Genomic DNA, 14,615 nt, shown 5'->3' with positions numbered 1-14,615 from the left:
TCCTATTCATAGAAACTAATGATAGAAAAAAAAATCTACACCTACACTAGTGAAATGTTAGTGTATATATCTCTCTAGACCAGGGGTGTTTTGGCAGGCCACCTGGTTCATTGTAGTGTGAACGGAGCCACCTTGTGGGTATGAAAGGTGATGTATTACTCGATATTCCCTTGCAGTGCTGTTGGGGACCGAACCCGGGGGCGGGGAGGGGGGGACCCTTAGGTTCCCTATCAGCAATTGATTATTATTTTTTTAACCTTACATGGGTGCTATTCCCTGAAAAGGGGATCCAAAATCCCAAAGTTAACCCCACCCCCCAAATATAACCCTGAACACCTTAAGCCTAACTGGCAATGGTGCCTGTGCCCATTGGACTGCCCCCAGTTTGCCCCCCTACCCTGCCTGTGTTCTGCACCTCATGACCTGCTTCAGCCGAGCCAAACCTGCAGCTGGCATGCCACCCACCCCAATCCTGTTTTCCCCTTGCGATCGTTCCCTACCGCTCTGGCAAGAATGGGCCGAACGGGTCCCAAAGCATATCTCGCACATATGCTTGAATCTATGGGGGCTGCGAAAACAACCATTGTTATTAAATGCCCAACAAATATTATGTGACTCGTGCCCCTCCTGAACTTGCAGGGGAAGGAACAGGCCACTGTCTGTGTGAACTCCTGGTTCCCGCAGTCATCCACTCTAACCACAGTGTGTGATGTAGTATGTCCCACCAGATCCCAGTTTGTGTTGCTGCCCTTAATTGAAACTGCTCATCATAATGAAACCAAGACATGCCCCCAAACATAGTATGTGCCCACCTGATTATATCCATATACTTAAACAAGGCTGAGCTTCTCTCCGGATAAGCCTGTACTATCACACCTGCATAGATAAGGAAGGCCACCTTCCCATTTTCCCATGTTTTAGGCACCCCTGGCCGCTTGGGCAACTCCTTATTCTGTTTGCTCTGTCCCAGCTTACACTCTGTCAACACCTCGCTATGCAAAAGGGATAATATGTCCACATATTCCCCTCTCAGGATTTTATCCTTAGTTGTCCTGAGCAGGTGAACGCCCATCGGGTCAGAAACCCCAGCATAACCGTATTCAGGATAGACGGACGGAGCAACCTCGGTGCCCTGTTCCCCAGTCCCCCCAGGAAGCTCAACTCTATCCCAGGAGCTTATACGTCTTAACAAATATGAGTTGACATGTGCCATGGGGTTTCAACCACACTGCTGCCTCCCACCCGTGCGGGGGGTCTGCCCCACCTGCCTGTCTCCCAACTCCCAAACTCGTGCCCATGCTGGGCCTCCCCTGGAAACCAGGCCAGACCATCACCCACAGATGCCTGAAGTTGTTGCAACAACTGTAGATTAGTTTGCAGCAGCTGTGCAACACCATTAGTGTCCCCAGCAGGGGCGCACCCTTCAGATGGGTCTGATATGGATTCCGGTACTCCCATTCCTGGCCCTGGCCTATTTGTTACTCTGCAAGGCTCACTCCTGTCCCCCATGACGAAGTGGGACTGTTCTTAATGTTTCCTCTGAATACTGTAGGGGTGCCTCAGTTTCCCCTATGCATTTCTTAAGTCTCTAGGTGGTGGAATAAGGTGGTGTAATTGTTGCAGAGCAAAGAGGCCGTGTACATAAATGGCTGACACTCTGTCTCCTGGCAACTAATTGCCTGGGCCCTTCCCCCCTGCAAGGTGATAGCTAAAGGTGTTGGAGAACAAAGGAATCAGGTGACTTCCTGGCCTAGGAAAGGGACAAAGCCCAGAGGAGGAGGGGCTGGAGAGGGAGTCAGTTTGGGGCTGGCTGGGGACATGGAGTGAAGTGCAGACGGAGGTGTCTGGCTCACTGCCCCCCAAAATGGACCCAGCTGAGTGGTCCTGTTTTCTGTACCTACAAGCTCTGTTTTAGACCGTGTTCCTGTCATCTAATAAACCTCTGTTTTACTGGCTGGCTAAGAGTCACGTCTAACTGCGAAGTTGGGGTGCAGGACCCTCTGGCTTCCCCAGGGCCCCGCCTGTGCAGACTCGCTGTGGGAAGCACATGGAGGGGCAGAGGATGCTGAATGCTCCAAAGGTCAGACCCAGGAAGATGGAAGCTGTGTGAGCTTCTTGCCCTGAAGACAGTCTGCTCACAGAGAGGAGACTTCACCAGAGTCCTGACTGGCTTCGTAGGGAGCAGTTCCAGAGCATCGCCTGGGGACTCCATGACACCCCCTCAAGTACCCTCTGAGATGGACAATTTGAGCCCGGATCCTGCACCTCCCTGAGGCCTGTGCAACCACCACACATTGTCACATTGCAAGGCAGGATATCACCTGTGCCACCTGTCCTCCCAAAATCTGTCTGTTGCAAAGCACACTCACCCCTGGAATCAGCCTCAACCCTGTCTCCTGGGTTCAGTGTAGAAGAACATCGTGGTTCTGCAGCCCCGTACACTCTGGAAGCCCCGCAGTGCCTCCCTGCAAGCACCTACTACCTGGAATGAGCCTGTCCCTCTCTGGGGAAGTGGTGAGCTTCCCAACCTTCTCTGTGCTCTCACCCTCCTGTGACCATGTGGAGCCATGCTGCCCAGCGTGCCTGCATCCTCTGCTGCCTTGCCTGCTGGGTGGAGAAAGGGGTTTCTAACACCAAAGCTTGCACCTTTAAAGCCTTCCACCCTTACATTCCAAGGGGGTGAGTCAGTGCTGCAAAGCTGACCAACACCACCTTTTTGCAGCAGTTTCTGATCTTGTTCTCCCCCACTCCATAAAGCACTACTGTCTTCATCCGGCAAGCCCGGACAACGGCCCCCCTGCTTTCAGTGCAGGGCGGTCATTCTCAAAGAGACCACAATTATATTGACTTAGTTTAAAAGAAAGTAATGAATGTTACCTACAAACATTTGATGGTGTTCAGCTATTAACATGTTCATTAAAATCATATTTAAGTGTTTTTACACATGAACGAAAAAGCACTCTAGAAAAGTATCTGTTTTACTTCCATTGTATAAAATCAGGAATAGATTTAAAAGTTATGTGCATTTAAACACAGCAATCCTGAATAATGTCAGAGTGCAACAAGAGAGGTTTGAACGTCAGCTAATCAAGGAGATAAGCAATTTCTAATTAGGGATTGATCAGATGCTTTCCATTATGACACGCTAATTTGTGAGACGCATGTTGGACATAGACTATAACACAATGAAAATATTCCCTCCGAAACTACTGATGTCAAACTCATCCACTAACTACTAATTATCATCAAGTACCATAATCCACTTTTGTTATTTATTGCTTACAAATGCTTCAAATTTGGTAAAAATAAAATAGATAAAATTTTCACAATAACTTTACATGAAGTATTGCACAACAAGGCTCTTCAATACACAATAAAGGAGTGTTCAAATCCTCCATGAGGAAATTAACTGTACAACATTCATTAGTTTACCACTATTAAGCAAAACTTCATTTTTGATAAACGTTTAAAATATTTTCTAGATTCTTACAACTTATATTAACATTTATATTTCAGTTTGTATTTTAAACTGAAAAGTATTCAAATATAGCAATTTAAATAAAGCTGGCAACTATGCAGCATTGTTTTTCTACCCTACTACAGCATCAGATCTTTTCAAGTCTGTTTACTTCACATAAAACTGGAGAAAGAAAACTAAAAAATAATCAATAGTCCTCAGTCAGCCCTCTGTGGAAAAGAGGAAGATAAGTTTCATGTCTGTTATTACACAGACATTTCTCTAGTGGTTCACTTGTGCAGATTCAAACATGAGCAGCTTTAAGCTGCTCTAAATGAATTCTTAGCTCAGGACACAGTTCAGTTAGCAGCAGTTCCAACAAGACCTGAAAAAGAAAAGGAAAATTACTAAGATTAATGTAAACAGCAAATAAGAATTTCTACCTCCTTTCTGAGATGTTCAGATAATCACAAATAATAGGATCACCCGGTTCATCTAGTCCGTCCTACATGGGACTATCATTAATTTCCCATGTGCCAATATCATCATGCAGAATGATATTATCTGCATTACCCCAAAACTGATTTCTCAAAAAGATGAGATAGAAAATCAGTTTCTGATTATATGAAAAAGGAAGTTGGAGGAGGGAAATGGTCAGTGTTGACATAATGTGCAAGATCCTCAGCTGGTGTAAATTGGTGCAACTCTACTGAAGCCACATCAACTGACATCAGCTAAGGATCTGTTCCACTATATCTAAGCCCTGGTCTACACTATGAGTTTAGGTCGAATTTAGCAACGTCAATTTAACCCTGCACCCGTCCATACGATGAAGCCATTTTTGTCGACTTAAAGGGCTCTTAAAATCTATAGTCCTCCCCGACAAGGGGATTAGCGCTGAAATCTACATCGCTGGGTCGAATTTGGGGTAGTGTGGACGCAATTCGATAGTATTGGCCTCCGGGAGCTATCCCAGAGTGCTCCATTGTGACCGCTCTGGACAGCACTCTCATCTCAGATGCACTGGCCAGATAGACAGGAAAAGCCCCACGAACGTTTGAATTTCATTTCCTGTTTGACCAGCATGGCAAGCTGATCAGCACAGGTGACCATGCAGAGCTCATCAGCACAGGTGACCATGCAGTCCCCGAATTGCAAAAGAGCTCCAGCATGGACTGAATGGGAGGTACTGGATCTGATCGCTGTTTGGGGAGATGAATCCATGCTATCAGAAATGGCCAACCCAATGGGTGCTTGGTATGGGAAAGGAGTGCGCTGCTGTTTGAAACCATTCCCACATGTTATGAAGGTTGAAGAAGCTGAAAGACTGTGGTATACCATGGCTGCCTGCAAGCTGAATTCTGTTGCCCGGCCCCGCGTGTGTGATCTCTCACACCAAACCGGCAGGCCCTCAATATAAGAAGCAAAATACGACCTTGTACCAAAAGCAGATGTGCTATGTAATGTTAACAGCTTGGTTCACCGTGAAAGAGTCTACCCATTGTTCTCTAAAATGCGTCTTTTTAAATACTCCTCTCCCCTTTTTTCCTCCCACAGCTGCAAATGTTTCAACGCTCCCCCTATCATCTCCGTCCCAGAGGCTAGCGCAGATAAGAAGGCAAAAAAAAAAAATGCACTTGCGATGAAATGTTTTCTGAGCTCATGCAGTCCTCCCGCACTGAAAGAGCTCAGTAGAATGCATGGAGGCAAACAATGTCAGAGTCCAGGAAAGCAGAAAATGAACACGAGGACAGGAAAGACGAATGAGATAAGAGTTGGCGGGAGCGCGATGAGCGAAGGCAAGATGCAATGCTGAGGCTACTGGGGGATCCAACTGATATGCTCTGGCGTCTGGTGGAGCTGCAGGAAAGGCAGCAGGAGCACAGACCGCCGCTGATGCCCCTGTGTAACCGCCCGCCCTCCTCCCCAAGTTCCATAGCCTCCTCACCCAGATGCCCAAGAACGTGGGGGGGAGGGGGAAGGCTCCGGGCACCCAACTACTCCACCCCAGAGGACTGCCCAAGCAACAGAAGGCTGGCATTCAATAAGTTTTGAAGTGCAGTGTGGCCTTGTCCTTCCCTGCTCCCCTCATCCACCTCCCCACCCGGTACTTCCCGCCTCTCCCACCCCTTGGCTACCTTGGCAATTATCCCCCTATTTGTGTGATGAATTAATAAAGAATGCATGATTTTGAAACAATAATGACTTTATTGCCTCTGCAAGCAGTGATCGAAGGGGGGAGGGCGGTTGGCTTACAGGGAAGTAGAGTGAAACAAGGGGGCGGATTTTCATCAAGGAGATACAAACAGAACTGTCACACCATAGCCCGGCCAGTCATGAAACTGGTTTTCAAAGCTTCTCTGATGCGCAGCGCGCCCTGCTGTGGTCTTCTAATCGCCCTGGTGTCTGGCTGCGCGTAATCAGCGGCCAGGCGATTTGCCTCAACCTCCCACCCCGCCATAAACGTCTCCCCCTTACTCTCACAGATATTGTGGAGCACACAGCACGGGGCAATAACAATTGGAATATTGGTTTCGCTGAGGTCTAACCAAGTCAGTAAACTGAGCCAGCGCACTTTTAAACGTCCAAATGCACATTCTACCACCATTCTGCACTTGCTCAGCCTATAGTTGAACAGCTCCTTACTACTGTCCAGGGTGTCTGTGTATGTTCATGAGCCATGGCATTAAGGGGTAGGCTGGGTCCCCAAGGATAACTATAGGCATTTCAACATCCCCAACAGTTATTTTCTGGTTGGGAAGTAAGTCCCTTCCTGCAGCTGTTCAAACAGACCAGAGTTCCTGAAGATGCGAGCGTCATGTACCTTTCCCAGCCATCCCACGTTGATGTCGGTGAAACGTCCCTTGTGATCCACCAGTGCTTGCAGCATCATTGAAAAGTACCACTTGCGGTTTATGTACTGGCTGCCAAGATGGTCCGGTCCCAAGATAGGGATATGCGTTCCGTCTATCGCCCCACCACAGTTAGGGAATCCCATTGCAGCAAAGCCATCCACTATGACCTGCACATTTCCCAGAGTCACTACCCTTGATAGCAGCAGCTCAGGGATTGCGTTGGCTACTTGGATCACAGCAGCTCCCACGGTAGATTTATCCACCCCAAATTGATTCCCGACTGACCGGTAGCTGTCTGGCGTTGCAAGCTTCCACAGGGCTATCGCCACTCGCTTCTCAACTGTGAGAGCTGCTCTCATCTTGGTATTCTGGCGCTTCAGGGCAGGGGAAAGCAAGTCACAAAGTTCCATGAAAGTGCCCTTACGCATGCGAAAGTTTCGCAGACACTGGGAATCGTCCCACACCTGCAACACTATACGGTCCCACCAGTCTGTGCTTGTTTCCCGGGCCCGGAATCGGTGTTCCACAGCAGGAACCTGCCCCATTGCCACCATGATGTCCAAATTGCCAGGGCCCGTGCTTTGAGAGAAGTCTGTGTCCATGTCCTCATCACTATCGTAATCGCGCTGTCGTCACCTCCTCGCCTGCTTTTGCAGGTTCTGGTTCTGCACATACTGCAGGATAATGCGCGAGGTGTTTACAATGCTCACAACAGCAGCGGTAAGCTGAGTGGGCTCCATGCTTGCCGTGGTACGGCGTCTGCAGGAGATCAGAAGAGCAGAGTTGCAGCAGAAGCGGTGGATGACAACAGATGCCACGAGAATAGATATTTATACCGAACGACGAGAGGACCTGCGAGGTGGATTCATGGCACCAGGAGAGCAGAGTTGCAGCGGAAGCAGTGGATGACAATGGTTTGCAGACCTACTGCACCATCTGCTGCCAGCAGCACCCAGGACACAACAGCAGTGGTGATGCTGAGCTGAGCTGAGCGGGCGGGCTCCATGCTTGCCGTGGTACGGCATCTGCACAGAAAAAAGGCGCAAAACGATTGTCTGCTGTTGCTTTCACGGAGGGAGAGGCGACTGACGACATGTACCCCAAACCACCCGCAACAATGTTTTTGCCCCATCCGGCATTGGGAGCTTAACCTAGAATTCCAATGGGCGGCAGAGACTGCAGGAACTGTGGGATAGCTACCCACAGTGCACCACTCCGTGAGTCGATGCTAGCCACGGTATTGACGACGCACTCCGCCGACCTACTGCGCTTAGTGGGGACATACACGATCAACTGTATAAAATCGCTTTCTAAAGATCAACTTCTATAAATTCGACCTAATTTCCTAGTGTAGACATACAGTAAGAGAGGATCTGTATGAGGTGTAGAAAGCAGTAGTAAGTTGCACTTCTGTCTCAAGCGGAAACTACTTTTTTTTTTTTAAACACCTGTTCAATATGCAAAATTAGAAAGTCTAAATGACCATGTAAATGCAGATTCCCTTTAGTTGGAAAGAAATCCTTAAACCCTTAAACACTTTGAAAAACCTTCTAAATGTAAGAAATCTCAGCAAGAAAACAATTTATTGTTTCTAGGCATATTGACATTTCTGAGACTACCAATTATTTTATTGTCATAGCATCTTAGAGACCCATTGATGGATCAGGACCCTATTGTGCCAGGCACTGTACAAACACAAGAAAAAAAATCAGTCTGAAAGGTTCTAATACTGAGCCATTAGAATGTTCAGAACTTAGTAAGATAATAAAATTCACAGATAACATTCTGGTTACTCACATATAGTAGATGCTTATTGGCTCTAGTTTCTTGCAGTGCATTGAACACTTTGATTATACCATGACGGGCATTTTGTTGTCCAACAAGGCTCTGCAGAGTATCTGCAACAAACATTTTAGATTGTATTTTCATACTGATGTTGAGAAAACATATCTGCTTACAATTACTTAATGGCAAGTGTACCAGAAGACACCCCATACCATGACAGTGGGTTAGAGTTATATAGTCAGGCTCCTATTAAGCAAGAAACTTAAGCACACCTTTAACTTAAAGCATATGAGCTGTCAATGAATGAGATTACTCACATGCTTAAAATTAGGCATATGCTTAAGCATCTGCATCAAAGACCTTTAAAAATCAGAATTTTGTTTATGCTGTTTTGGCAACACCCTCTGAGTGCTATTATCAAAGATATACCGGGCATATTAGGTGCTTAGCAGTGCACAGCATCAAGCCTGTATTCTCATGTTATTCAAATATTCACATACACAACATGAGTAGATAAGGGATACAATTAGTTAAATTAGTTGAAAATATCAGTTTCTGATCATCTGAACAAGTGACTTGAGGGGAGAGAGATGAGCTCAGAGTTTTGCCACAGTGCTGCCTCTCTAAATTAAAAAGCCTACATATGCCCAAATAAAGAGAGCAGTGAAAAAATTTCTAGATGAATTATTTACAATTTGAGTTAAACAAGTCTTATTAGGAAGGAAAAACTAGGGCTTTTTTAGTTGACCATTAGCAACATGCAGCACATTCCATTTTGCTACATAAAAAGCCCCTAGACATCCTGTGTTTTTCATGAAGGAGCCAAGTAAGCCAAGTTATGTTAAGCCAAGTATGTATAATGTACCAAACGCCTATTATGATGTGCTTTATACTATATGTCAAATATTTTCCATGCACACTTTGTGTTGTGTTTTGCCTGTTGAACAAAAATTACAAATTACTCAAAAGTGTGTGTATATAACAGAAAGCTTAGTGAAGCAGTCAAATATATAATTTAATCCTGCTCTATGCAGGTGATGGGGAGATCAGGTAGTAGGGTATTCAAGTTATATTAGGTAAAATTTGAAATGTACCTTCACAATTGTCAGTTGATTTACTATTAATTTCCTAGTCACTAGTTACAAGATGTTTTTCTGGCAGAAAACTATATGCTTATTATTTGTATATTCCCAGATATTCAGCTTCTTTGGAAGAAGACGGTCACAAACTTGAACAAATAGCTACATCTCCTGAGCTTTGGTGCCAGGACACAAGTCCCAAAAGTTGATAACATTTCTTGAATAAAGGAGGAAAAGATTACCTTAACTTTGCCTACAATGAAATATGGTATAGCAGAAAGGTGAAAATGCCTAGGTAATCCTCAAAAGAGGAAGAAGCTGCAAGTATTGGCTTGAAAACATTAATACTATCAACTGAGGGTGTGTGGGAACGTGTTAGGAAGTGGCAAATTAGTAAGTGTGGATAAACCTCTAACCATTTTTCCCTAAAGCTCAAATCAAGCCTTCAAGCAATTCCTTGCAAATTGCTGATACCATATGGATAGTGAATGCATATTGTGTTATTTATATTAAATTATTTCAAAGAAAAGAATAATTTCATTTGGGGAAAATGTGTGTGCTCTAATTTTGTGCAGGGCTTTCACATGATGGTGATAGTAGACTCACTCAAGTTTTAACCCTCTATACAAACTCAAGAGCATACAGGTTTTATGAGTTCCAGTCAACAGAATAATCAACCATTTACATCTAATATAAAACTAAGAAAAAAGGGTTCAGTGGGAGGATATTGACTGGCTTGAGCTGAGTAGATAAATGAAGATTTCTATATTTTTGGTTTCTTGATAAAACAATAGTAGGTCTAAAAATATGGAGAAGGTTGATTTTAGTACATACTAATTACACACAAAAACATTAACTGAATGTTAAGGTTGCAAAATCAAGCATTCAAAAGTTATGAAATGCCAGAATTAGGGTTGCCTATGACCACGTGGTTAAAGTTTGTCAAAGTAATAAGCAACTGAAATCACAGTGTTATACTGGGAAGTAGCTGGCAACTTTAGCAGGCAGTGCTGCTACCTTTTCCACCGATAAAGAGGGATACTGAAACAATAAGAAAGAAAATTACAGGGATGGGTGTTTTATGACCACTAGACACTGAAGAGCATCAGTTTGTAGGGGTTCTTCCTACAGCCAAATGATACTGGCATGCTGTATGTGTGGCACAACTAGGGTGACCAGATGAGAGGAAGAAAATATCAGGACGCATGGGGGGGTGGGGTAGCCGGCGGAGAAAAAAACCCTGCAGTGCGAAATATTGGGACAAATTGCGTCCCGACCAACCATCGGTTGGGACACGGGACAAATGCCTAAATATCGGGACGGTCCCTATTTTATCAGGACACAACAACAGTGTAGAGACAAACTCCAAATAACTGAAGAACATTCTCAGCATAGTATAAATGGGGAAAAAAAATGAGGGTATTTGTCACTAACGGAGTTTTCTGAATAGATTGCCTCTGAAGAACACCACTCTGGGAGACCTGTGCCAAGCTAAGCTTACCTGGAACTATATTAGCAGCAGTTAGAATCTAGCCAGGAACATATGGCTCAGCTTCAGTGTGCTGATACCATGTCTACAAAATAAAGCTAAAGAGATCTGATGGGCGATCAGCACTTCTGAAAATCAGGCCACTTAGGTTAGGCTCCTAAATCCATATAGAGGCTTGTAAATCAGAGTATGAAATTTTTGGCCTAAAACATTCTGTTTTGATTGAATGCAAAAGAGATGTAAATCTGTAGGAAAAGCTTAGTGTATTCAGCTAAGCTGCTCAGAAGTGGTTAGAACATGGGACTGGGAGATAGCAATTCTGGGTTATTTTCCTGGTTCTATGCCTAAATTGTTGTATTCTACATTGGAAAAAAGTTACTTAAACTCTCATCTTACAGACTAGAACAACAGGAAGAAGTTCACACAGGTACATATGCCAGCTATGTGCACAATTTGATGCCCCCAAATCAGATAAGTATTGTTTTTTGTTTGCTTTTCTTTTACTTTCTTTAAATTGCATTAGCTTTATCATCTTATTCTAAAAATGATTATTATCTAGTTAGTTTCAAAAGTCAAATGAGACACTAAGGAATGACTAGGAACAGTCACTAAAATTTATCTAACACCCTCATGAAAGGGTTCAAACTAAAAATAGTGTTTGAAGCTTAGAAGTAAAAATCAAATATGAGGACAGAATGTGAGGTGGGAGAAGCTGGTTCTGAAATCTCAGCCAGAAGAGAAGAGTCAGATTCTACTGACTTTGCTACCAGCTTTTTAATTGTGTTAGACATGGGCATATAAGTCCCATTCTGCACTGAGCAGTGCTCAGGGCCGGCTCCAGGGTTTTTGCCGCCCCAAGTGGCGAAAAAAAAAGCCGTGATCGGCGGCAGCTCTACCACGCCGCTTTCTTCTTCGGCGGCAATTCAGCGGCCGGTCCTTCCCTCCGAGAGGGACCCGCTGCCGACTTGCCGCCGAACAGCCCGACGTGCCGCCCCTTCCCCTTGGCCGCCCCAAGCACCTGCTCGCTGAGCTGGTGCCTGGAGCCGGGCCTGGCAGTGCTGCAATTTACTTTCCAGAGGCACTAGAGAGAAGGGTTGGGATCAAGATTGTGCCTGTTTTCAGCATTAGAAGGTACGATCTAAACTGCAAAAAGAAAAATGTAGGGCTAACCTTTACTTCTTTCATATGTGGTTATGTAGATGTTCTCACCTGGAATGTTTTCAAGTAGTTTTTGCTGTGCTCTCTGTTTTGTCTCCTGACTTTGCTCTTCACCTTTGGATCTTGTTGGGGCTGCTAATTTTCCATTTGGCCAGAAAGCATCTCGGAATACACTGATGTAGTAAACAAGCATTGGCTCACTGAATATCCAGCTTACTGTGTCACGTATTTGTCTTTAAAAAGAAATTTAAAGGAGAATGTGTAAAATCTGAAGTATGAATTATGACACAAACAAATGGTGGAAGACACGACAAACTTCATAAAATGGTGCCAGTTTATCAGTCTATGATAACAGATAATTTGGCCATTGGCCCCAGGGCCGGCTCCAGGCACCAGCCCACCAAGCTGGTGCTTGGGACGGCACCTGGAGGGGGGCGGCGCGGCGCTCCGGCCCGAGAGCGGAGCCCCGGCGGGGCTCGCCGCCCTCCCCCCAGCGCAGCCTCTGGCCGCCGGGGAGAGCGGAGCCCCGGCGGGGCTCTCTGGCTGCTGGGGAGAGCGGAGCCCCAGCGGGGCTCGCCGCTCTGGCCGCCGGGGAGAGCGGAGCCCCGGCGGGGCTTGCCGCCCTCCCCCCGGTGCTCTGGCTGCCCGGGCTCCGCTCTCCCCGGCGGGAGGCTTTTTTGCCTGGGGCGGCAAAAAAGCCAGAGCCGCCCCTGATTGGCCCCCCCCCCACACTTCCTATTCAGCTATATGCACTCTTACTGGAAACGTGGCTTGGGTTGTTCCAAATGTATGATACTGGGGTGTGAAGAAGATGGAACTCAATGCAATTTAAGGAACACACACATTTAAAGGAGCGGACAGTAGCAGCACACTGTGGGGCCTTGTACAATGGCTCACTGCTCGGGAAAAGCTGAGGAGGGTGAAGAGCCACACTGAGAAGTAAAATGGTAGTTGGGAACCACACCCTGATAGTATGGGCATATGTTCCAGCTGGATAAAACAGGATGAAGCTTTTCCTGAAATGTACCCAGAAGCTCCTTCATAGCCTGTGCTGTAACCATGGTGACTGATAGAGCTGGTCACCTCCTCCTGTGGCTAATTGTATAATCTCAAGCACTCTTTGCTTAAAGAACTCAAGTTCTGGGATATAAAACCAGCTCCAGAGCAATGACCTACCATACTAACTGCTTTGCTACACCACCACAATTTAAAAATCATAACACAGTTTAAGTCCTTAAAAACAAACAAAGGTATGAGCAAAAAAACCCCCAACAATAACAAAACCCCACTCAAAGTGTGCGTGCACAAACACATTCCCTCTCTCAGGGATAAGGTTTTTCTTGCTACCTATTTGCACTATGTGAACATACAAGTGGGAAAAAAATCAATTTAAAACTCAGTAAGTAGCTGTTGTCAAAGGCCATTAGTCTATCAGGGCTCAACCACAACATTTCCCATTATTTCTTGTCCGATTTTCCATTACATAATGTCCGTGGGAAGCTGTTAAAGCAATTCTGGCATGTGCGACTTGAGCTGCTGAAAGGATGATGGGACCAGCCTGTACTGTTATTTGATTTCTGGGATGTGTTATCTACCTATATGACAGCATCACAGCTAAAATAAGGTAAAATATTGCTTTGTCAGATTCTCAGTGATCTTTCACCTGGGTGAAAGTACTGCAGAAATAATTGAAGTTTACAGACTTTTGGAAGTGCAATGCTATTATCATAGCTGTCCTCCATTTTCTAATGGAAAACATTATCCAATCGGGTAAAACCAATATGACAAATAGCCCAATTTATTTGTCAGTGAGTAGATTTTTCACTTACGAATAAGAGATACCATACATTGACATGGAAACACATTACAGTAATTTTGATGTTTACAAATATTTGGTTTGATTTACTTTCGGAGGTTTTCCCCAAGAAGAATTACAGGTTATAATACAAACTCCCAGTGCTCAAACTTTTCCAAAATGGTAATTTGCCAGTATCCTGAGGAGCACATGTAATTAGCATTAGATGGAGCAGATTGCAACCACCTTCATCTTTAATATGGAGTTATGGCCTTCAGAGATTAGGGGGAGATTTTCAGAGGCACAAATGGGAGCTAGTCACTCAACTCCCATTGACTTTCAGAATGACTCCAGGTTTATATAGGAGTAACATCAGGCGTTCTTCAACTTGTTCATAGTGTGGGCCACATCTAAAAAGAGAGAACAGCCCATGGACTACCTCCCCTTCTATTCACTATTGCCTAACATCCCTTAGCAACTACAGCAATTGCTTACACAGAAAAGTAATTATTGAAGAAATATTTAGGGTAAAATCTCTACCCATATCTGGCCCTTTACAGGTAAAGTGACAAAGTGACACAGTCTGGCCACGGGGGATTCCCCCAGCAAAACGACTGTGGAAGACTGTCATAAAGACTGCCTTCTGGAGGACCATCTGTCAAGCCTCGGTGCAGGTGGTGTACTAGGGTTACCATACGTCCTCTTTTTCCCGGACATGTCCGGCTTTTCGGCACTCAAACCCCCGTCTGGGGGGAATTGCCAAAAAGCCGAACATGTCCGGGAAAATGGCGGCTCTGCTCCTCCCCTGACTCTTCGGCTCTGTTTAAGAGCCGAGCTGCCCGAGCGCTATGGGCTTCAGGCAGCCCCCTTGCCTCCGGACCTCAGCCGCCGGGCGGGCACTTCCCCTCCCGGGCTCTGGCGGCGCAGGGTCCGGAGGCATGGGGGCTGCCCGAAGCCAGTAGCGCTGGGGCATCTCGGTTCTTAAACAGAGCCGAAG

General features: G+C 45.6%; 1 protein-coding gene across 2 annotated transcripts in view; it reads right to left on the bottom strand.

Annotated features, from left to right (window-relative positions):
- Positions 1–3,284: 3,284 nt before the first annotated feature.
- The window catches only part of SNX25 (sorting nexin 25), a 165,390-nt gene continuing 154,059 nt past the window's right edge, over positions 3,285–14,615 (bottom strand). For both annotated transcript variants that reach the window (XM_024219250.2, XM_029910594.1), the window contains 3 exons: positions 11,875–12,056; positions 8,110–8,210; positions 3,285–3,842 (listed from right to left, as the gene is read on the bottom strand). In XM_024219250.2, the coding sequence (XP_024075018.2) occupies positions 3,762–3,842; positions 8,110–8,210; positions 11,875–12,056 (364 nt within the window). In that variant the 3' untranslated portion in view covers positions 3,285–3,761. The remainder of the gene's footprint in view (positions 3,843–8,109; positions 8,211–11,874; positions 12,057–14,615) is intronic.

The sequence above is a fragment of the Terrapene carolina genome, unplaced genomic scaffold, assembly GCF_002925995.2.
Source record: "Terrapene carolina triunguis isolate 2854851 unplaced genomic scaffold, T_m_triunguis-2.0 Scaffold66, whole genome shotgun sequence".
NCBI classification, from domain to species: Eukaryota; Metazoa; Chordata; order Testudines; family Emydidae; genus Terrapene; species Terrapene triunguis.
The sequence above is the reverse complement of the archived record's forward strand: the minus strand, read 5'-3'. Positions and strand labels throughout refer to the sequence as shown.